General features: G+C 41.7%; 1 protein-coding gene across 5 annotated transcripts in view; it reads right to left on the bottom strand.

Annotated features, from left to right (window-relative positions):
* Positions 1 to 2434: 2434 nt before the first annotated feature.
* The window catches only part of LRCH2 (leucine rich repeats and calponin homology domain containing 2), a 50018-nt gene continuing 27346 nt past the window's right edge, over positions 2435 to 25106 (bottom strand). For 3 of the 5 annotated variants that reach the window (XM_075573130.1, XM_075573128.1, XM_075573126.1), the window contains 9 exons: positions 24309 to 24357; positions 23668 to 23778; positions 17176 to 17220; positions 15125 to 15175; positions 13781 to 13838; positions 12093 to 12205; positions 11631 to 11768; positions 9478 to 9555; positions 2435 to 8412 (listed from right to left, as the gene is read on the bottom strand). In XM_075573130.1, the coding sequence (XP_075429245.1) occupies positions 8293 to 8412; positions 9478 to 9555; positions 11631 to 11768; positions 12093 to 12205; positions 13781 to 13838; positions 15125 to 15175; positions 17176 to 17220; positions 23668 to 23778; positions 24309 to 24357 (763 nt within the window). In that variant the 3' untranslated portion in view covers positions 2435 to 8292. The remainder of the gene's footprint in view (positions 8413 to 9477; positions 9556 to 11630; positions 11769 to 12092; positions 12206 to 13780; positions 13839 to 15124; positions 15176 to 17175; positions 17221 to 23667; positions 23779 to 24308; positions 24358 to 25106) is intronic. The other 2 variants (XM_075573129.1, XM_075573127.1) reach the window with 1 other exon arrangement.

Below are 25106 nucleotides of genomic sequence, written 5' to 3' on the forward strand. Positions count from 1 at the left end.
AATAACTCGAGGAAGAACGAAATATTGGCACATTCTACAAAAGGATCCTGTATTGGGAAAAGAAATCCCGGATACACCAAATATTATTTTTACTAGGGCCAAAAACCTAGAGGACAAATTAGCACCCAGTACTTTTAAAACTGTGAAGAAAAGTCATTCGAATGATTGGCTCAAATTACCCAAAGGTTTTTTTTTTTAGTTGTAAAAATTGTAACGCCTGTGAATTTTGTTCTAAAGAAACAAATTCTTTAAAATCAAATATATTACTAAAGAAGAATTCCAAATAAAACATTTAAATTGAAGAAAGGAATTTATGATATACCTTATTGAATGCCCTTATAGGAAGAACCACAAGGGCTTTAAAAATTCGTATTCTTGAACACATAGGGAATATCAGGAGAAAAGTACAGACACAGCATACCGAAACACTTCCAGATGTGTCATGAGTCCAATGCCAAAGGACTCCTATACAAAAGGTATCAAACATGTAGTAGCCCGTTGGAGAGGAGGTAATCGTACTATCGACCTACAGTAGCTAGAAGAGAGACCTTCTGGATCCATCGCCTTAAGACGATGCAAGCAGACAGACACTGGTGCTTTTTTAATTACAATATTATGTGATTTATGTACACATTGATATTAACGTCCTGTTTTCTCTCCCATCTCTCCCCCAAACAAATTATGTTTTACCATTGATTTTTTTATAGATTTCATATATTATATGTATAATTCATGTGAAGTTATGTGTCATTGCAAAATATAATGTATAGCTAGCCTCTATATTTATTATCATTTGATCAATCAAATTCTGTCTCTATTCACCATGATTAGATTGAATGGATCTATGCCAGTCTTCCAGCCTTTCTGGTATAGCACCTCCCAATTATATTGTTCCCATTTCCACCACCAGTCCATCAATTCATTTTTATAATTATTCTTATAATCATATTTCTATTATCATTTTTAAGTTGTTCTTTTAGCATTTTAAGTTCGATTATTAAATAAAGTTTTCCCCTTCATGTTGTATTTTTATATTTGATATATCAAATATTTGTGTACATCTGAATAATTTATAATCAATTATATCTCTAATTATGGATTGAACAATAAGAACATAGGAGGTATATATAAATGATTCTATGACGCGTCCATTATGACTCCTGACGAAGCCGAATGACGTGCAAAACGCGTTGTCTGCTATTAGCTATCACTGCCTTAGGCCACACCTATAGTGCCGTCGATGGCGACACGACGGGTGATGTCACCCGTCGCCACAGGTGAAAGTTATATTTCGCCGGGCGGTGGCATCACAGGTTTCCTGGCATTTGATAGGTTCAAGGGCCGTCACGAGGCGACAGCCCTTGAAAAATCAAATTTTGCCGGCTACCAGTTTTCGCGCCGTCGCGCTTACTATAAGCACACGTGGCGGCGGCGGCAATGCATTTGTTTTCGGGCGACGTCGCGTCGCTGTCACTATAAGCGCGGCCTTAGCCGTTCATCCTGTCAAGTCACCGCCCAGTCCGCCTGTTTGCTAGCTTAGACCGTCAGCGTTCCCCGGAGAAGGAAACTCCCTGTGAAGAAGCTCCATGCGTGTCAGCAGCCCTCTGCGTTATATAGACAGGAACAGGTGATACCGGAAGTCCCTCAGCGGGTGAGAAGCACAGATCCAGAGGACGGTACACGGACGATGGCACTATGGACGGTGCATGTCAGCATTTGATCACTGACCTGATCACATCTATAGTTCTACATACAGGCATACCCCGCATTAACGTACACAATGGGACCGGAGCATGTATGTAAAGCGAAAATGTACTTAAAGTGAAGCACTACCTTTTCCCCACGTATCGATGCATGTACTGTACTGCAATCGTTATATACGTGCATAACCGATGTAAATAACGCATGTGTAACAGGCTCTATAGTCTCCCCGCTTGCGCACAGCTTCGGTACAGGTAGGGAGCCGGTATTGCTGTTCAGGACGTGCTGACAGGCGTATGCGCGAGCTGCTGTTTGCCTATTGAGCGAGATGTACTTACTTGCGAGTGTACTTAAAGTAAGTGTCCTTAAACCGGGGTATGCCTGTATCTGATATCTTACAAATTATGTAAGTGAACTTTATTCCTGCTTATGTCATTTTCATTCTAATACAACAAATCGCACTATGTTATGTTCTGTCTCTTTTTTGGGGATCTGAAAACCACTTATCCGAGTTGATCTACTAACTTCTGGGTCAAGCATTTAAACACGTTTTGGAAACGGCTTCATTTCTGTATACCAAATTGTGAGTGTACATCTCAGATTCTATTCAACTCACCCCATCCATATTTCTAAATTTTCATATTGCAGTGATTCTGCGCTCCCCAAATACTCTGTTATCCACAATAACAATGAAACCAGATACGAATACAAATAATAAATCACAATGGAAACATTTATCAAATGGTCTGTATTTTATACACATAATATATACAGTCTTGGTTTAGACCAGAAGTATTTATCCATGCAAAAAAATCAATACAAAAAAAAAGAAGCTATTTACACTTACAGGAATATCTGAAAAGGACCAACATATAAAAGTTGGAAGCATCAGCAATAACAGAATCCAGGACAAAAAAAAGGTTTAGGTTACAATATTGTACAGTGTTTTAAAAAAGAATGAGAAAACAGTTTAAAGAATTTAAACGGACTTAAATATTCAGTACATTGTCAGTATTACAAATACATATTTACATATACACAGTACATTAAAATTCCCTACAACTTGTTTATTAATATTTATGACAGTTTCCAAAGTTTGCTTTGTGACTGCGCAGAGTTTGCATCCGTTTAAAAGAATTTAAACAGAATTGTGAAACCCTTAATGTCATTTATTTTGTCCTGAAGATGCTGCAGAGGTTAATTCTTTACAGCTTAATAATTTAGAAAAATGAACGTGTGTATTCTTAAAAATCATCCTTACAAGACATGAAGATAGATTCTTCATAGCATTGCATTACTGTCCACAGTACAATTCAGGCTATTCAGTGCTTCAACTTTTTCCAGTAAGGACACAAAACGTATATCTTTACGAGATCCCTATAATATGCAGAGGCTGCCCCCTGCAAGACTAAGATTATTTTGCACTTGGTGAGAACAATTGAACGGATCAGTATAGGAGTTCTTTATATAGTTCGTTGACAAGCTGCACAGTTGAGGAACATCTATAAAATACTCCAAAGTTAACCCAATAAAATGCATGTCTGCTTTTGTCTTTTTTTTTATGGCCAATATTGCTACTAACGAGGGGTGCTCAACGCCAGTCCTAAAGGGCCACCAACCGGTCAGGTTTTAAGGATATCCCTGCTTCAGCACAGGGATATCCTTAAAAACAGACCCGATGGTGGCCCTTGAGGACTGGCATTGGCCACCCCTGTACTAGACTATGCACGAACTAGAATGTTTGAACATGTTGGAGGTCCCCCCCTGGCAGCAGCGAGGCCTGAAAAGGCAAAAACTACTTCTTGCCTAATTTCATTTGAATTTATTATTTTTTTTTTTTTTTTTTTACGAACCAGTAGCCAAGTTCTCCAAAATGACCAGCCCCGTTTATTCATTTTCAACTCACCTGAACCAGTGGGTCGTGCGTAGCCGAGCCATGGTCCCGCGACCTCCAGGAACCAGAGATATCAAAGATATAAGCCACTATGGCTGTGGGGTCAACAATAGGTCATCACAATCTACCAACGACGCCATACTGTCCAACTGCACCTATTTAACAAGTACACTATGTTTACGGGGCCTGTAAGACTGGTTGTACTTAATAAACATTTGTGTGGTTAGGGGACTTTCATAGGAATTGCTTGGAAGAACCTCAATCCAGTAGTACAGGAACTACAGCAGTACATATTTTGGTGCACAATGTTGGGGTGTTTGTCGATGCAACTTTCTGTTGGCCCCCTAGAGCGAGCTTGACCCCACGGTCAATGTCCAAGATGCCCATACCCACCCCAAAGAAGCAGCGTATCGCTTTATTTTGACTGTATTACAATATCAACGTTGTCGATTATGCAATATACTGAAAAGCCGCCCCTCAAGCCAAATGTTTTTCAGTTACAAGGAAGCAATTAGTGTTGCTCGTTTCCTCGTTTCTAGAAACAGGAAACAGGTCGTGCAAACAAGGATGTGAGTTTCTGTAGATTGTGTGCTAATATAATCTAGCACGTGCTCTACAGGAGGAAGAAAAACCCATTGCCCAACAATGAATATCCTTCAATGTAAGTAGTGGAGTATTAAGTAGTTTACCTCCACTAAGGTAGGCCAAAAATATGGAACAGTGCTAGGATTGCCGTGATTTTGTGGGGTGGGGGAACCCTTTCACACAGTATTGGTTTCTGTTAGGAGGTAGTTGGAAGAACTTATTGGGGTTTAACAGGTGCAATTCTTAATATGGCTTTCATAATGTTGTTTATCCTAAAAGAAGTTGGTTTAGATACTTTGAAATGTTAAGTTATAATTCCTATTTTGATATATTTTATATACATGTGAATGTGCTCACAAGTGATATTTTTTATTTGCTGTACACTGTACGGTGGAGGATGTTAGTCACTTTTACCCTCCATAACTTATATAATGTGTGGTTGAAACCTATTCCAACTTCACATGGCAACGCCAGTATAACCTCCCACTGAAGAGACGCAAAGAGGTTGAAAGAGTGGTCGGTGAGAAGGGTTACTGGCTCTGCACTTTAATCCAGGCTGTGCTAAAAAGCTGTGGAATGCGGCAGGCATAACCTTATAGGGGATACATGTTAAAATGGACAAGAAGCAAAAGGTGAAACTGTGTGCTCATTTGCATGTCATTTCCCAGAATCCCTGGCTGCAGTGGAAGCACTGTATGCTAAGAGATAATGAGGAAAGACAGGGTTGCAGACCTGTCTGAGACGTGAAAGTGCTCACGTCTTATTCTTATATAGTTTCGCAAGCCGTAACGGCACCAAAATTGAGGGAGACAAATATAAAATCCTGGACAAATAACTCGGCTTTAGCACAATTTTTGGAGACCCAATTCTGTGGCCTTCATGTTTACATCTTCAGTGCTAAAAAGGTTAGCACATTACCAGTTATTGCACTGCTGGTAGCTTAAGCATGCAACATTTACTACAACACCCTAAATAAACATTTGTATGAGGAAGACTAACACTGTATGGCTTCAAATTGCACGCACATTATATTTGCACATTAGATTGGCGAAGAGGCCAAGGTTGTTTCAAATTAAAAATACTTGGTTTTTGATTTCTTTGAGAAAAAAAAAAGCAATATGCCCATATCGAAGAACATAAAAAGAACAAACAAATGTGATTCAAACAACAACCTGAGACGAAGCAGTAAGCAAACTATTATTTTCCGTTATTTCATTACTAAACGGTTCCCAGCTCATCAATTCCATAAGCGCAGAATCCACAGACTTTTGAATGATTTGCCGTTTGAACCCTACAGAACAGGTGTGCCGAGTATCACAAAATGTGACCCGTAATGAAACCATTCGGATAAGTTTTCAAAGAGATAATACCGTGAAGAGTTATAGTCTCTTACTGATGCCAACTCATATTTTTTTTTCAATATTTGGAAAATTAAAAAATGAGATAGGCTCTCGCATACTATTTGTGATCACATTAGCTATATAAAAACAGTGTCCCTTTGCCTAAAGACATCTAAAATTAATTACAATTCAGTTCATTCTGTAATGGAATGTGGTGGAAGCAATTTAATGCGATGCACACATTCTTGGCACTTCAGCCGTTCCACCTACACAACACATTAACGACATATGGAATATGGGAGTGACTGCTGCTATTACCCGTTCATTGCAAAGTATAAAAGGGCTTAGTATCGAAGTACTTGTCAAAAAGTTAAAGCCCCTCTTGGCACATTCACTGCTGGAGAAGCAAACATTTCATAGTCATCCCATCAGGGTTAAACCATAGTAATATCTTGAGGAAAAAGTACTACTAATTTGCATGTCATTTCCCAGAATCCCTGTTTGCAGTCTATGCCAAGAGATAATGGGGAGAGGCAGGGTTGCAGACCTGTCGGAGATTTTTATTTACTGTACACTATACAGCGCAGGGCGTGTCACTGTTTCCCACCATAACTTACCAAATTATATTTGGAGAAAAATGTACATCATTGAATATTCTTGTTAGCAGAGAAACAAAATGAACAGCCATTTCAATACCGAATTGTTATATTAACCTGAGAGTGTAGATGTTTGTCATGTGAGCTATGAGGTGGACTAGGAGTTCCTGAAGCAGATTTTTCACTAATAAAGTTAAAAAACAAACCAAAAGTGCAGTCAGAGTTTAGGACCAAGTCCCTTATTCTGTACTGTGTGATAAGGCAGATGATGGGCTATTGCATTTAAACCCCCAATACAGTCAATGGAACTTTCCATGCGATAGGCCATTATCTGCCCTTAGCACACCTTACAGAGTATGGCCGAGCTTATAGTGCCGGCGACGTCGCCCGAAAACAAATGCATTGTCGCCGCCGCCGCGTGCACTTATAGCAAGCGCGACGGCGACAAAACGACGTGGCAACGCGATTTTTGGAAGCCGGGAATATTTGATTTTTATGGGGCTGTCGCCTCATGTGACAGTCCCTGAACCAATCAATGCCCTGGTCGCCCGCGCCGCCGCCGCAAAGCGAAATACAACTTTCGCTAGCGGCAACGGGTGACGTTACGCCGCCATCGCAGGCACTATACGTGCGGCCTAAGGCTGCGCTTATACAGACGGCGACGCGACCGATGACGTCACCCGTTGCCAACGTTGTATTTCAAGTTTGAGCGACGTCGCTGACGACAAGGCCAGTGACGATACCAAGGGGGAGGGCAGAGTGCAATAGGCGCTCTGTGATTGGTTTAAAGGCAGTCACATGTGGCGACTGTCTCTCCAAAAATCAAATATCAGTGACTACCAGATTTCTGGCAGCACTGTCGCTTTGTCGCGTGCACTATAAGCGCCGGCGACAATGCATTTGTTTTGCCGCGACGCGACAGCACTATAAGCGCAGCCTAAGGGCCTAAGAGTCTTATCTTTAAAATAAAGTCCCCATAGAGTGCACTTGTGGGTTTCTTTTTCTAGCTAGGATTCTCATCCCGACTAGTTTTCTGTGCTTTAAAATAAAGTTCCAGATTTAAAAATAACAAAAATGCACCAAATTCTTAATTGAAGGGCGTGTACATAACAGAAAACAATGTGCAAGTTACGTCTCAATACAACCAAAAACTCTCAATGCAGAATTGTTATGGACGGATGCTATTTAAACCAATAAATAAGAAAACTTAAACTCACTGAATATTTACATATTGATCAATTCCACTCCACATAGCATGATGCATCTTACAGTATCTGTCAACCCATGAAAAGGTGATGAGCTACATTAAAATGAACATGAAAACCCAACATATTTACAGTCTAAACCCGCAACTGCATTCACCAGCATACGCCTGCACAATACAAACGTAAAATAAAAAAACGTCTTAAAAAAAAATGGCGATAAGAGACCAAAATGTGAAACCCTGTTCCTGTCTCGACATTACAAAGCTGAAAGTTAGTTCGGTTTCCAGAAACATTTTGAAAGTATAAAGGAGTTGTCAGTCACAGGCACTTCACATGTAAACAGTCTACAACTGAAAAGATCGTTTGGCACCAACTCAGACTAGAAAAATAATACTTTAAAAATTACAAATATAGATATAGGTATAAAAACCCAAAAAACAAAAACGTGGCCAAAGATTGGAGCAGTCACTAAATCACTAAACCAAATACTGAAGATGCCAAAAAGTAGATAAATTACAATAAGTGCAATAAATAATTCCAATACCTCATTTTGAAATAAAAGTTTGACTAGTTCAAAACTACAAGCACTGGTCCAGATTTTAAACATTATATACACTGCTGTAATATCCAGTCATAACTACATAAGTAAAATTAAAATGTTGAAGTGACAATTGCTTTTGGAAATGTTAAAAATAAAAAAATAAAAATTGAAAAATGCCAACAAACGCAACTTACGAAATTTCAATAGTTTGCTTAAAATCTGGATTTAAATGGTGTAAATGTGCAGTTTTTTTTCATTGAAATTCACAGAATTTAGCAAAAGTACAGAAGCTGTGCACGGTCCTCTTTTGGGCTCATTATGTAAGAACACACAGTCTCGGTTAACGGTCTGAATTCTGCGAGATTTCGTTGTGGAGGCTGGGGAACGTGTCAAACGAATCTCGGCGCTCGTTTTGCGTTTCCGCGGGATACTACACTGAAGAAAGCTGGGATGCTTTTGATGTTGGCAGTTCTAGTAGTGCCTGAACGGTGACGCCAACTTTAACTAAACCCCTCTCTTCTAGGATGTGATGTGGCAAGCAGAGCCCTTCCTGAAAAACAGAAGCATGGTACATGGTAAGTGTTGTGTACAGCCCCTTGCTGCTATAAGAAAAAGGTGACACACGACTCATTTGCATGTCATTACCCCGAATCCCTGGCTGCAGTGTATCAAGATGTATGTAAGAGATAATGGGAAAAGCAGGGTTGCAGACCTGTCTGAGGCCAGGTCCCCGCTGGCTACTGCATTGCCCGCTGTGGCGGACGCTGCAGGGACAAGAGCGGCCCCTCAATGGGGCCGGGCCCGCTGCGAGTGGGGGCCAGCGCTGCGTGGGGAGTTTTCCAGCCTGCAAGAAAATTGCGAGGGGAACTAGCGATGGAGTGCTAGGCCACGCCCCCCGGCAGTTCAGCCAATGAGGGCGAACCTGCCGGGTGACGTCACGGCCGCACCCCTGTCACGCCCCCCCCCCTGCAGACCGGGGAATTCGCAATGCATACCTATGTTCATTTTTACAACGCCAAAATGGCTTATCCAACGCTCTTACGACGCTTTGCAACGTTGTATATGTGTATATAATATATATACACACACATTCACATAAACAACGTTGCAAAGCGTCGTAAGAGCGTATATATATATATAATATTATACTTTATAATATTATATTATACTATATAGTATATTATTTATTATGTTATATTATATATATAATACAGTATATACACTATATAATTTATGTGTGTGCTGCATATCTTGCCTGCATAAAATATTTGGTGTATTTTAGTGTTAAAAATGACTTCAGGAACGGAACCTTTCATTTAAACAGTGTTCCTATGGGAAAACGTGTTTCGCTTTACAACGTTTCGCTTTACAACACCATTTTGAGTAACACATTGTGTCGGATAACCGAGGACTGCCTGTACTGATAATAAACGCACTACTACATCTGCATGGGAACCTGCTTCCATGGAGAAGTTCGCGTGGATGTCTGCAGAGGAGCATGACAAAGGTGTGAGGAAGCTACATTTTGAATGAAGATGTATAGTGTATGGTTTACAAATGTCAGTGAAAGCAAGTCAGAGTAATATAAACGTTGTCACTGAATAGATGACCTCACCTGTGGAACCCCAAGTTTTTTACAGGCATCAAGGAAATTTTCAACGTTTCGTCTGCATTTTGCCATACTGAGTTTAGGCTGAAATGGAACACAATCTGTCAGGTATCGGGAAGCCACAGAGCATATCACCATGTTTGGAATCATCTGGTTTACAGATTATTAATCTTGCTACCAGATTAGTCAAGGATTTTTCAATGAAACTGGGATTGACATCAACAGGCGCAAGCGTTTATTACTTTTTTTTTTAACCTCCAGCATGACAACATATCTTTTGTTGGGGGACGGTGAACCATTGCAAAAACCTACAGTGACCACTGCATTTATTGGTTACTGTAAAGAAATGTATTGCCGTGTTATGAATCAAATTACATTTAATATAAGGCAGGAGCCATGTACACATTTTAAAATACTAACACAGATCATAGTGCAATAAAAAAAAGTTTCCAGTGGTTTTATTTCATCAGAACATTCTATGCACGGTGTTATAAACACTTATTTTGCCTTCATCAGTCTACCAAATACTTTAACAATTAAGCCTCTCCACTGATTTTCCCGAAAACTGGGCAATCAATCTGTATTGCATTCAGAAGGGCCCTGCTATATTCAAGGTACCAGAACCATAAGGTGGGCTCCAGCCGGGAGCTGCCAGTAAACCAATCAGCAACTGCCCAGGAAAGCCCCGGATCTGACCACGGGTTTCATTCACCAGGAAGGATTGCATCAATACCCCGCCACTACCAAGGCCGTTCACACCCATGTGTGGCCAGGGGGAATGTGAGCTTTTTGAAATAAAGTGTTTAAACAATAATGTGTCAATTGTGTGGTGAATCCTTGTAATCGTTGCCAATGTTCCAAATTGACAAATGGGGTTCGGTTGATAATAAGTAGTTTATTTGAATACATAGTATAGTACGATCATACTCATTCAAAAGTCTACAAGACTCTCTCTGCCATCAATCCTTCTCCAGAGACCCCCACCAGTCCATTAAAAAAATATATCAACAGTATCTTCATTTCAGCAATATTATTTTGTCACCGTTATAATGTTTTATTAGGTGTAGGTGAAAAATGCATACTAGGTCATGTGACTACCCAACAAAATTTTTATCATCATGCAAAAAAATGTTGTTTTTTATTTTTTTGCAAAGCAGTATATGGCCATTCAGACAAAATGTAAATAGCCATATTACTCTTCCTTTTTATGTAGTTAAGGTTTTTGTATAAGAGAAAAGCGTGGTGGGTCCTAAACTACAAGCAACAGAGAAGCCCAATGCTACATCCAATATGACAAAAATACACAGTAAAATACTTATATATTCTCTTGAAAAAGGGTAATTTAGTTTAACCCTTTGGCCAAAGCATTGTACGCCTGCGCGCCACGACAAGGCAGACCCTGTTCACAGGTCCTAACACTACCAGATAAAATACTAATACCTCTATTAGGATTAACAGTCTCATTTACCTCTATTAGGAGGGAGAAAGACCAACATTGGATCTGTATCCAGTAGAATGAAAAGGACCTGCTGACTTGGGAAGTGGGGAGGGGTCTGCTTAAAGCCTGGGAAGGAGGTGCCTAAACTAGCAGCACCCAGATTTTGACACTACTTTCTCATGTAATTACAGTCACTAGACAATGATACACCCGGACACCACTTCTATTTTCTGAAGGCATCCAAAAATGGGTCAGTGCACACCGACAGACCCCCAGCTCCAGCCTTACCAGTGTTTATATTTTTACAAATATGGGGCTATAATAAATGACACAAAAGGCAGCGTATTTCAGGCACACGTCTCATAAATCTTCAAAGTAGGCGAGTAGCCGGTCTGTGTTCACGGAGATAGGGGAAATCCTGCAGTTCCCAAAAAGTCAAGGAGCAGAAAAGCAAGAAACAACCAACGTTTCGCCATGTGCTGAAGCAGTGATATCCTGAAAACCTGACCTGTTTGTGGCTCTTGAGGACTGGAGTTGGCTACCCCTGCCTTAAATGGTTCTGTGATCTTACTGTACAATGACCACACAATGGAAAAATAATTTAAGTTCAAGCACCAAGCTAAAAAAAAAGTGTAAAAAGTGTACTTTTCTTTCAAATACAGTATGTTTTTTGCATTTTATTTAAAGAGAAAAAACTAAAAACACTGCCACAAATACCTACCACTGCTGGTGATGGTACATGAATGCTGGCGACAGAACGTGGTCGTATATGATTGGCAAGGTGGCACAAAATCACACCGTCCATTAGCGCTGCTCCAATGTCATCTGGTAATATGACCTTCAGTCTGAATTCAAGGTTCTTTAGGAAGCAAACAAGAACAGTTACTTTACTATCCAACTATGTCAAGAAATGAGGACAAACATGCTATGCCACATAGGGTACTGCATATACCGTCGGGCATCACAATAGTAGAATCAAAAGCAGCCTTTCCCCACATTATACCTCATTGCTGAACGCCACCGATAACAAATGCTTAAACAAACAACAAAAGTGCAGCGTGTGAAACCAGAGGCGTTTGTAGAACAGTACTGCTACCCATCTCCTCTGAGGTGAAGAGACAGCTGTATATAATGGATAAAACCCAAACACTTTAGCATACAATTCATATTCAGTGACACATACATTACGTAGTTGTTTAATTTGTTCCCTTTCTTCCCTTAAATGTTCCATTTTCCTCCTCATTGTAAATCCTGGATCCGTTGAGCCATGGTCTTGGCGAGACGAACGACTAAAAGCTGTAAAACAAGAGCCTGTTAACTACTTTGTCACGTCAAGCGGCCCGAGTAACCAAGTCTGAAAATATGTGTCATTAGTGCTGGGGTGAAAATGAGCAAGCTCTGTGGGGTTCCTCAGAAACACTCTGTGATTTCATGGTGCTGCGTTTATCCCCTCATGGAAGTGCAACTGTGAATATTAAGTGGTAAGCAGCAGAACCCAATGAAGCCGCCATCAGGCCAGAAGAGGCAGGTGCAAAGCGATGCAACATGCAGTTATACTGGGTACTTTTGCTCTCCAGCCAACACTTGGGGTTGCAGCGCAGCGGTTATGCAGAGACCCCCAATATTTTATGGTAGCCCGAGGAAACCAAATCTTCTCTGTTATAGCTCTCAAAGATCTCCTGACCTAGTACAGCTCCCACAGATCTCGTGGCCTGACCTAGTGTAGCTCCCACAGGTCTCCTGACCTGTTCTCCTGGTATAGCAGCCACAAATCTCCTGGCCTCCTAGTACAGCTGCCACAGATCGCCTGGCCTCCTAGTACAGCTTCCACAGATCGCCTGGCCTCCTAGTACAGCTCCCACAGATCGCTGACCTCCTACTACAGCTCCCACAGATCGCTGGCCTCCTACTACAGCTCCCACAGATCGCTGGCCTCCTACTACAGCTCCCACAGATCGCTGGCCTCCTACTACAGCTCCCACAGATCGCTGGCCTCCTACTACAGCTCCCACAGATCGCTGGCCTCCTACTACAGCTCCCACAGATCGCTGGCCTCCTACTACAGCTCCCACAGATCGCTGGCCTCCTACTACAGCTCCCACAGATCGCTGGCCTCCTACTACAGCTACCACAGATCGCCTGGCCTCCTAGTACAGCTCCCACAGATCGCTGGCCTCCTACTACAGCTCCCACAGATCGCTGGCCTCCTACTACAGCTCCCACAGATCGCTGGCCTCCTACTACAGCTCCCACAGATCGCTGGCCTCCTACTACAGCTCCCACAGATCGCTGGCCTCCTACTACAGCTACCACAGATCGCCTGGCCTCCTAGTACAGCTCCCACAGATCGCTGGCCTCCTACTACAGCTCCCACAGATCGCTGGCCTCCTACTACAGCTCCCACAGATCGCTGGCCTCCTACTACAGCTCCCACAGATCGCTGGCCTCCTACTACAGCTCCCACAGTTCGCCTGGCCTCCTAGTACAGCTCCCACAGATCTCCTGGCCTCCTAGTACAGCTCCCACAAATCTCCTGGCCTCCTAGTACAGCTCACACAAACGTGAAGAGTACATTGAATAAGACCTCTACTGCAGGCGTATTTTCACTGCTTCTCGTGTGGCCCATCTCCCCACACCTCCCAGGGCCTTTAGGGAGATGAATGTACGAGTGAATACAAGTGTGTGATTGTGAGAGAGTTACACGGAAGATGGGTCAAAAGAGATTGAAAGGGCAAAACGGAGACACACATAGAAAAAACGCATGAAAGAAATGTAACAAAAGGGTAAAGACATGGGTGAGAAAGCAAAAACGGACGGAGAAATTGTGTTCTGTACGTACTGTTCAAGTAAGCTTCAGTAAGAAATACTTACCCGACCGTGGCTTTAACCCAAAAGGAGTGGGGGAATTACTGTGGGATCTTTCACAATCCTGAATAAAAAAATAAAAAAAATCATAAGCATTTAATATATGTAATATTTAAATACATTTCTGTGTATATACACATTTATATATTCGTGGTTCCCCCAGATAACTTAACATGCCTCAGAATACCACACATAGTATACAATGGTAATGTTGCAGCAGAGTACTGCGGTTCTGACCCAACATACCACAAGAGAACAATGAAGCCTGCTACAGTACATGTAGCAATGTGTAGTCATCACTGGCTCCCTATACCACACGTATTAAAAACCCTATCCTTAGCGGACATTCCAATAAATGGTTACCCCCCCCGGCTTGTTCTGCACAAATACCGGATTTTCTTGCCAGACAGTAGGACACGAAATTTGGAACCACAATATTTTTGGACTAGGTGTTCAGTCACGTGCTGGTGAAAAATAAACAATTACCTAAGGGTTTAAATAAAATACAAAGAGAAACAGAAAAAGGTAGGTTGTTCAAGGTTATAAAGCCTTCCTCATATAGGCTATCAAAATCTCGCAAAGAGTGATAAGCCAGAACAAAAAACCACTTTAATGCAAAGATATAGCCATGGAGTGCCAACATCTTGATCCCCCTGACCATCCCCTGGGCATATTTATCTAGGGGGAAACAGTATTCGAAGGGATAGGATAAATACAATAGTTTGAGCTCAAAATTACCTGCGATAGACTAGGGAACAACAAACAAATACAAGCTGGAGATCATACAAGATACAGTTCAGCACAAATTGGCCCAGTAGACGGACCACATGATCCATATTGGTCTCCAGTTTCTGCTAATTAATGTATGCCCTTGTGTCAAAGGAGGCGTTAAAATAACACCCTGTGTATGCACGTGCATATACACAACCACCCACCCAGATAAACAGGATATACATACATTACTTGGAAAAATGCACTAAGCAAATGAATGATCTAGTTAAGTACATACTGGTGGCTGCTATGTAAATGCGCTGACTCAAAATACACAGCTACTAGTGAAATTGGAAATATTTAAACAGAATTTGCATAGTTAAAATAGAATACTGAAGTTCATAATTATGCCAAGCAAAGGGAACTTTTGAAATTCTATTTGGATTAGAGAAGAGTACATAAGTTTTGCTTCTACATAGCAAATCATATTTTACATTCAAAAAACCCATAACATCTTGGGCAGTAAGTTCAGTAAGGCATAATTTTCTAAACTCCGGATCAATACGCAGAATGCAAATAAACATTCTATTTTGCAAAAGAAAACATAGACAACTTGGAGATGAAAATAAAAGAATGTACCTCGGGTGACACAGGAGATGATGGTGACACATTTGCACTATCACGGTTTTGCTAAAATTAAAACGAGATAAAAATAAGTCACCAAAAGAGGATATAAAGTGTATCTAATTAACCTCACTGAACATGACGTACTTCATACTTAGTGGTACTTCATGCTCTACATGGTCAGAAACCCTCCCAAATATACACTAGTTTTCACAGTTGGTGTACTGCAAACAAGATATATTAACGGGATACTGGACAGTATCTGGGAGTACGTGTTGAACGAAGGGGCATAATGCAAATCAGCCAAACCGGCTGTTCTCGGCCAAAACGCCCTATTGAAATAAATGGTGTCTGATGGGCCACTTCTGCTGATATAGAATAAGCTCCTAAATACGTATGCCGAAATTCCCAGCTAAGCATGGACTACTCAGCCAAAACTAGCTCCATTTTATTGTGGGGGTATAGTAGCATTAACCTTTCAGTTCCGGAGAGCCCAACATCCAATGAGGATACACATCATGGACTTTCAATACTACGTCACCAGAACCAGAAGAGTAACAGTTTAGTACTGCTCAACCCAGTTATAAACGCGATCCGTTACAACGCGAATCCGTTTATAACGCGATGCAAGCGTGGCTCCCAATTTTCATATTTATGAATACTTTACGACACGATTATTGGTGTCTTAGTGTACAATGCATACAATTATACATTATTTCTAACGCGATACGCTTATATCGCGATGTGGTTCTTTGGACCCCAAGCACAGTGTTCTAACGGGGTTGAGGTATGTATGTATGTACGTACGTATGTATGTAGGTATCTCACTAGTAAATGGATGAGATGAGGATGGCAACAAAGACATGAAACTCAACAAAGAATTTAATCAAACACAGAAGCAGAAAATATAAATAAAGCACTTGCTCTCAAAAGCACAGCTACACCCTTCCTTAGGCTAAGGCCCCGCTCCCAGAGTCAGCGCACCCGCACTGCTGACAGGCGGTGCGCTGAGATACACAGACCGCGATATGCGGTCTGTAGGGAGCGGGAGCTGGAGCGGGAGGTGGGCGGGTGGTGGGCGGTTTGACAGGGAGGGGGGCGTGGCTTGAGCGGAGGGACCCGCTACTCTCCCCCCCCCTCCCTCCACGGACTCGGGCTGGAGCTGGAGCTTCGGTAAGTTAAACACACACACACGCAGGCACTCATCCATACATACACACACACACACACACACACACACAGGCAGGCACTCACGCACTCACGCACTCATACACACACACACACAGACAGAGGCAGGCACTCACGCACTCGGGCACACACATATACACACAGACAGGCACGCACACACACAGACACGGACACAGAGAAAGGCACTCACCTGCTTTCACTCCACACTCCTCCCCGCTCCCCGAAGCCTCTCCTCCTCCCGCAGCCTCCCCTCCCCATTGGCTCACAGCCACACACGTCACGCGTCAAAGCTAGAAAACACCATTCTCTTGTGTCTCCTAGCGGCTGACGCGCGACAGCGTGTAGTCAGCTGTGCCGCCAGTGGGGACCGGGACCGGCTCGCGAGGATTCCCCTGCTGGTGGGGAACTCGCTACATTGCCGCCCGCGCCAACGAGCGCAGCGGGACCGAGGCCTTACCGACATGTTTACAATTGCACGATTACAAAAACACCAACATTTCCATTTACAATAAAACAATCGCATTCTCCATTATTCCGTCTTTGTTGATTTGTGATGCCGTTTAGGAGGCTGGAAGGCTGAGATTTACTGAAGTTAATGATCTTGGTCTCAAAAAAGTTGAGGTCTACTCAAATGAACAAAGAAAAGGCCCGTTAACTATAAAGAGCAAGGAGTGGAACGGGATCCATTTCCCCCCCAAAAATGTATTCTTTTTGCCGCTGACCATAGATCCAGCAAAAGGATTAAAAACCTGCACTGGCTAGACCCGTTCCAATTATCTGGAGCCAGATGATACCCTCAATTGCCCAAGCTTTTGGCCCTGAAGGAGTAAACCAGTTTCAGCAACTGATGCTAAACTCTGCTTTTCACACAGTCTCACCTCATCATTTTCATTTCCGCTTGAACACTTCCGGGAAGATTTGTACTGTAAAACATATAATAATGCAAAATGAGGAGGAAGATCACACACGAAAATTACAGTCTTTCCACATTAGTAACAGGTGCTGTGTGCAGCATTTTTATGCACTAGGTTTTAAATGGTTTAGATGTTAACAGTGCAGTTATTGCTTTACAAGACCAGGAAAATGTGTTCACTTTATTGCTTTGTTCTAATGATTATTTCAAAATGAAAAAAAAAAAAAAAAAAAAAAAAAAAAAAAATTGTACAGATTTTAGGACATGTGGTTCTCAAAGACTCGTGCAGCAAAAATGTTCACGTCCCCTTAAGAAGAATTCAAGGTTACCCGATAAAGGGTCCAGGGATGGACCTGAAACTTTGTACTCTGACTGCTCACCAACAAAATACAAGACTCGCAAGGAGAGCGCTATGAAGTTTATTCGACTATTGAAGTCGATTTGCATTCTAACATAAGTGGACTTGAACATTTTTGATGCATCATTACAGTACGTTTTGGGTGTTGGTTCCGTTTGCCCCATGAGAATTTTCCAAGTCTCTACTTTTTGCCACGTCCTAAAAGACCGCCCCACAAAAAATAAAAAAAGTTATATGCATACTTGCTGCTTCATAAATAAATGCAGGGATGGGTGCGAGTTGTGTTTAGGAAAACAGGATCGCTGATGGTTTCAAAATTCCTCTCCAAGATCGACTTTCAACTTAAGATCTACTTAAAACTTAAGATGCGTTTCTTCTTGTAAATATTTCACTTTCAATGTTTCACCAACTTAAAAAGGAGCATGTATGGTTATTTGCTTCAGTGGACAGCAAGACTAAAAAGGTGACAACTACACAAACACGCCAAAAAACTACTCTAACTCATATTTGGTGCTGGAGAGATGCATTTAAAAAGATTGTTGTCATGATAATATCATGAGATATTTTAATCAATCTGGTGCTTCAGGGGTTAATGTGGCTAAAGTTTGATTTAAAAAAAAAATTGCATGTTTTATGTCCTGTTAATCTCTTGGCCCTAGTTTTAGGATTTTAGGACCGATAGAATCTAGATAAGAACATATGTTTTGCCAGAGATGGGAGTAAATTATGTTTCCCCTGACACGAACGTAAACAGAACACTGTTTAAAGGTACGTTCAAAGCATTCCTGGAAGGGTTTTACGGAGTGGCAGGGGGCGTGACCATCACATACCATCCAAAAGATATGCAATATGGAATCATGGACTCGACTGCGATGCTGAAGTATAACATTTCGATATCTGCGGACGTGTCAAAGAGACAAATGCAATGAGGCCAGACACGTGAGGTCTAGCTGGTAATGGGGGACAGATATCCATTTGTCGCTCAAATTTAGGGACAAGACGGTCATACTTGGTCTCATTACGTCCGTCGTGAGCACCTGAATCTATTGATATGACGTGTGTCTGAGGATTAGAGAAGGGAAGTTATGAGGGCGTTTATATAAGGAGGCAAACCTTATGTCGTCATTTGGTAGAAGTTTTTTTTTTCTCTCTGTTGTAAAACAGTCAAATCTTGCAGCTGATTTACGACAGAGGTGGGCCAACGTTTCAATGGAGGAAAAAAAGTACATAAGACTTAGCAGGGTATTATGAGAAGCAGATTTCAAAAAGTGTTTTGGACCAAACACGTGATTTCTCATATTTGTTACACCAGTGACCTCTCTGGGAGAAAATCCTGACCTATGGTAATGTACAGGGATTTCTGTTTTATCCTGTTATTTTAAGAAACTGTCCTGCATTTACTGTAATTGTATGTTATTGTAAACCCTTTTTCTGTAATCTAAGCACTGTATTTGTATATATTAAAACATTTAATAAGTGATGCTTTGGCGCTCTGAATGAACGGTTGCATGCTCTGGAGGGCGTATTTACATTATCATTACATGTATTTTGCTACAACAGATTGTGTGTTAAGTGCATTTTTCTATTATAAACAGGGACCAGAGACCCTGGCAGATATATTAATTTGCATAATTCTTGGGTGGTAGAAGCATGGTAGATATGATTGCAATGGAGTAAGGGGTTAATATTAACACATTGACACTACCTTGGGGAGGAGAAAGGTGAGTAGGTTAGAGTAGCTGTGTGTATTAACCCTGATTGCATATCTAAATCAAATGCTCATTTGTTTGATATTCATGACAGATGGTATATTGGGACGGATTTAGGGGAGATATTGTTCATTTGAGGGGCCTTTGCGTATGCAGGTCACGTGCTCACAGGTGTGCCCTACGTGACAATTGTCATAAAATGTTTCTATTTTATTATTGTGCCCTAGCCAGCGTGATGAGGGATTAATAATGATGAAGCAGAGAAAAGCAGGGTGCAACCGCAGATCACAACATTGTGGTATAAATACAAAAACACACAAAAGCTACAGGCATGTTACATCAACGTGTTGGCGCCCCCGTGCAATAAAATCCACGAAGAATGAGGAGGCTCCCGGGGAAGATGGAATTACAACTGAAATCTTGGAAGTAGAACAAATCCTTGACAAAAATTATCTACATGCTGCGTGAAGAGGAAAATTTCAGAGCAATGGAGCAATGCCATAGTTATCCTCATCCACAAGAAAGGAGACGAAGACGACAACAAGAACTACAGACCAACCAGTCTACCTCCAATCACTTACATGATTTTTTTGAAGATACTCGCTGAATCGGCTACAACAGACCCTGGACTTTGCCCGGCCTAGAGAACAAGCGGGATTTCACAGGGGATACAACACAATGGATCACGTTCAAGTCAAATAAGAATTGATTTCCCGAAGTAATGAATATATCTACCACTTAGGGCTCGTAGATTGTGAAAAAGCATTTGATTCTGTCTACAACTCGGCGGTCCTAGATGCATGAAGACCAAATGTTGGAAGAAGTGTACACTGGTATTATAAAGAACATTTATGAGAATGCCACATCAACCGTTAGATTACATGAAGATACAGGCTAGATGAAGATTAAGGGAGTGCAACAGGGAGACACCATGTCAAAGCTTTTCAGTGTAACACTTGAATTTTTCGAGACATTAGATTGGGAAGAAAAAGGAATTAAAATCAACTGTGAATATTTGAGTCACCTACGATTTGCAGATGACATTGTTATTTTTGCCACATGTCCAGAAGACCTCCAGCAACAAATTGGAGAACTTGCTGGAATAAGTAGATTAATAAACAAACAAACAGGGAAGCGCTATATGAGTTAGGATCAGGCCCAGCAGCCACTTTATGTTGAAAACCACATATGAAATAAGCATATAATTACATGAATAAATACACAAAAATATATAAAATAAATAGCACAAGTCTCTGCCAGAGAGGCCTCCGTAGGAATCTCAGCAAGACCAAAGTGACATTCAACAAATGTGCCAAGTCTGCAAAGATTGAAATAAATGGACTAGAACTAGAAGTCAAAAACCAGGTCTACTTTGACCAGCAAATAACAATGGGTTGGAACCTTTTGAATTAAATCAATAGGAGAATGAAGATGGAATGGAGCGCATTTGGAAGAAACAAGATAATATTTCAAGGGAAGCTTCTCCCTGTGCCTAAAGAAAAACGTTTTCGACCAGTGTATTCCTCCCGTGCTTATGCATGGACATGAAACTTGGAGCCTAAATGCAAAGATAACACAAAGTATGGAGAGCTGTATGCTGTGTTTTACTGCAAGACAGTAAAAAGAATGAATGGGTTCGAAATTAAACAAAAGTCTGACATGACATGGGTGAAGAAATTAAAATGGCATTGGGCCAGACATAGCGCAAGAAAAAATTACCATTGTTGGACAAAGATGGTACTTGACTGGATCATGTAGTTTTCCAGGTAAGGGGAGAGCGCTGGTTGATCACGTGATGGAATATATGAAAAAATAAAGATACAAGTAACGATGTAGGCAGTAAATATGTTTCCCTATCTAAAATTAGTGTAATGGTCTCACTCACAAATGTATCTATGTAGTAATGGCATATCAGAGATCCTTCTCTTTTCGATAAGAGCCCTTGACTGAATCCTCACATGTGGGCCATTGAAAAGACCCTCTGGAGTGTGTGTCAACAAATTCCCCTCAGAAGGCTTTTACCCGAGGAATAAGAAAGAGAGACAACCAGAAGGACCATAGAAGCTGCTTCCGCCCTGAAGTGAGACGTCAGAGGAAGTGACGCACGCGGACGCAAAAGAAGCAGTGATCAGACCAGCCAGACTCCAGCGATCCACAACATACAGTCCTCTCCCATGAAATGTATTCTCATACAAAATGTGAGCGAGTCATTTTTATTGTGCAATATAACTTTTTTTTACAATATAACACCGTTGCGAGCTCTCTCTTTCTTATTCCTCGGGTGAAAGCCTTCTGAAGGGAATTTGTTGACACACACTCCAGAGGGTCTTTTCAAGGGTCCACATGTGAGGATTCAGTCGAGGGCTCTTATCGGAGAGAGAAGGATCTCTGATACGCCATTACATCATAGATACATTTGTGTGTAAGATCATTACACTAATTTTAGATAGGGAAACATTTACTGCCTACACCATTATTTGCCTCTTTATTTTTTTCATATATTCCATCATGTGATCCACCAGCGCTCCCCTTACTTGGAAGACTACATACTACTGTTTGGACTAGCGAACGGTCCTATTCAAGGGTGTAGAGCTGCTATTTTCTTATACTTCAAATTATATCACAATCTGTTGTTTTTTCACAAAGTGGGTGAAGGTAAATTTTTTTTTAAAATATATATATATTATAATTTGAGTTCACTATTGTTGTAGGCAATACTCTGTATTTTTGGGTGACACGCATTTGTCTTTATTGGGTTCACCTTACACAGCTTTATTGTATAGAAGCGCCTGGTCCCATTCTTTCTTTACTTGACCGCAAGGGAAATTAAGACTAAGACCAAAAGTAAGGTGGGAGGATGAAATCAGAAAATATATGTTGGAGCAATGTGGGAGAGAGGCTTGCAAAATGCATTAATGGAAGATCATTGGGGAGGCCTTGATCCCGCAATGGATTGACAAGGGTTGAAGATGACACACCATTTTGAAAGATTCCTCAATGATCGTCCAGGTCCTGCAGTTGCAAGCCAGGTTGCTCTAAGAAAATTATAGACCCATCTCCCCAAGTTTTAATGCTATACAATGGTAGAAGGCTTCAAACCTGTAGGAAGAATATGCCAACACTGACATCTAGTGCAGTGAATAGTCAGTGCAAGAAAAAACTTGCCCAGCACTTTTTTTTTATAGCCATGATGATGACTGCTAAATTTGGCAGTATGTATGTGTGTGTGTGTGTGTGTGTGTGTGTGTGTGTGTGTGTGTGTGTGTGTGTGTGTGTGTGTATGTATGTATGTATGTATGTATGTATGTATGTATGTATGTATGTATGTCAATATAGCACCATTAATGTACATAGCACTTCACAGCAGTAATACACGTGACAATCATATAAATACTAAATAATAGAGCATGGGAATAAGTGCTTCAGATTTAAAAAATTACATTTAGGAAGAGTCCCTGCTCTGAAGAGTTTACAATCTAATTGATGGGGAGTCAGGATAAAAGATCTGCAGACGTGGAACACCACATCTAAGCCACAGCTTCTTCAGTGGACAGTATCCTCTTATTTACAAATGCTTAGAAACGTTTAATTCCTGCACTCCACTATGAACCCAGCGCAGATGAACTGGAAATATAAACGGGTATGATGAAAGCCGGGTTCCCCAGTTGAACTGGACCTTTAGATGAGAAATCCATAAATATACAGAGACTTCTGCAGGAGACAGTGATGAAATATATCATGGTAGTCGATATGATGGGGGCTGCAAACAAAGGGGGGGCGGGGATGGGAAGACATGCAGGCCTGTTGTCCCAAGTTGGGTGCATGAAGGGGTCTGCCACCCCCTCCATGAACACACTGATTTATGTGTAACTGCCACAGATTAACGTTAATCCCTGGAGAGACTGCACCTTTAATTTGCTATATATGCTAATAATTTGCTGACAATGGGCTATGACAGCAGCTACGCCCCAACACGTTTCCTTTATATCAGTGTTTCCCCAACAGGTCAGGTCTTAAGGATATCCCTGCCTCAGCACAGGTGGGTCAATCAGTGGCTCAGCCATTTTGACTGAGCCACCTGTGCTGGAGCAGGAATATCCTTAAGACCTGACCTGTTGGGGTTCCCTGAGGACTGGAGTTGGGAAACACTGCTTTATACATACAGTTGCGGCCCAGAAAATAAGAGAAAAGCAACACCGGGGCAATATTACAAAATAGACTGAAAGTGGCAAATGTTTTGTAGTAAAGATGTACCAAAGACTTGAAGCTCAGCACTTTTGAAAATCTAGTAAGAAGAAACGATTTTTGCATGCAGGCGGGCTCGCTAACCAAAACTTAACGGCAATGAAAGTACTGTCAAAACATTCAATAAAGTACTCCAGTCTTTTACCTTGAAGTACTCTTTCCTAGTCTGCTTCGACCTTCGCCGTTCCTCCGTTTGCCAGACTGCAGACTCTGCTTCCAGCCAACCTTGCTCATCAGTATGATCCTTCTCTAATCCCTGAAATACCCAAAACAGAGATAGCAGAGACAAAGTTTGAGTGCACATTCAATAAGCTAAATCTATATAAAATCTCAAATGTTTAGTAAAAAAGGGATAACTTGGAAAACTCGGGATTTCATATTTATGCTGAAGTGAAAGTCAAACTGAAGTTTTAAAACCACTGGGTATTTGAGCGCTCCAGGGGCAGAGGTGCTCAATCCCAGTCCTCAAGCCCACTCCAACAGGTCAGGTTTTCAGGATATCCCTGCGTCAGCACAGGTGGCTCAAGCAGAGGCTCAGCATTCTGCTTCAGCACAGGTGGCTCAATCAGAGACTCAGTCCTCGACTGAGCCACCTGTGCTGAAGCTGGGATATCCTGAAAACTTGACCTGTTGGGGGGGGGGGGGAGGGGAGGGAGAGGGATGGTGCTTGAGGAATAGAGTTGAGCACCCCTGTCCTAGTTCCCATTGTATTTCACATAAGGTAGCATAGATACGTGCTGCACTTGGATAGAACGTGCGGTTATGCCCATTCCCGACTTTTCTTACCTGCCAACTGCACGGCGATAACTGTGAATTATTGTCGCTGACGGGGGCACTGAGGAGAGAAACAGACATGTACGCTTGCAACATAAATGGTTTCACTTCTGCTCTGGTTCGACTGATTCGGTTTGCTGCCCAAGGAATGCATTGCGGGCCACCTAAATATGGCCGACCATAAAACATGGTTTGGGGGTGAACATGCGCTAGTAAAATCAATCTATTCTGATGCAGGACATGTTTGACGAATTCTGCAATGCAAATGCCTTCTACTATTGTAAGCCCATGTCTAGGTTGTATGTTCCTTATAGCACGCAGTGTTAAGGAACACGTTTAGGCTCCTTCAGCCTTACACCTAAAGCACGCATAATCCAGGCCGTAGCATTGGTTACCCATTATTTGAAAAATGTGCTTTCCAATATATTTACACTGAATGACTATTTAGCAACCAGGCTAAATGAAATTGCACTAGATCAGGGGTGGCCAACTCCAGTCCTTTAGGGCCACCAACAGGTAAGAGGTTTAAGGATATCCCTACTTCAGCACAGGTCGAAGACTGAGCCACCTGTGCTGAAGCAGTGATATCCTGAAAACCTGACCTGTTGGTGGCGCTAAAGGACTAGCGTTGCCCCCCCCCCCCCTGCACTATACTTGGTAATCTGACCGACATTCATTGAATTATGATTAGTTGAAGATAGCCAATAGAAAACACGATCACAGAAGACAGACAACGTGAGGGAGGAGAATAAATAGAGAGATCATTCACTCAACATCCACAACTGCAGACAAGATCACATTCACGAATAC

The sequence above is a fragment of the Ascaphus truei genome, chromosome 16 (genome assembly GCF_040206685.1).
Source record: "Ascaphus truei isolate aAscTru1 chromosome 16, aAscTru1.hap1, whole genome shotgun sequence".
NCBI classification, from domain to species: domain Eukaryota; kingdom Metazoa; phylum Chordata; class Amphibia; order Anura; family Ascaphidae; genus Ascaphus; species Ascaphus truei.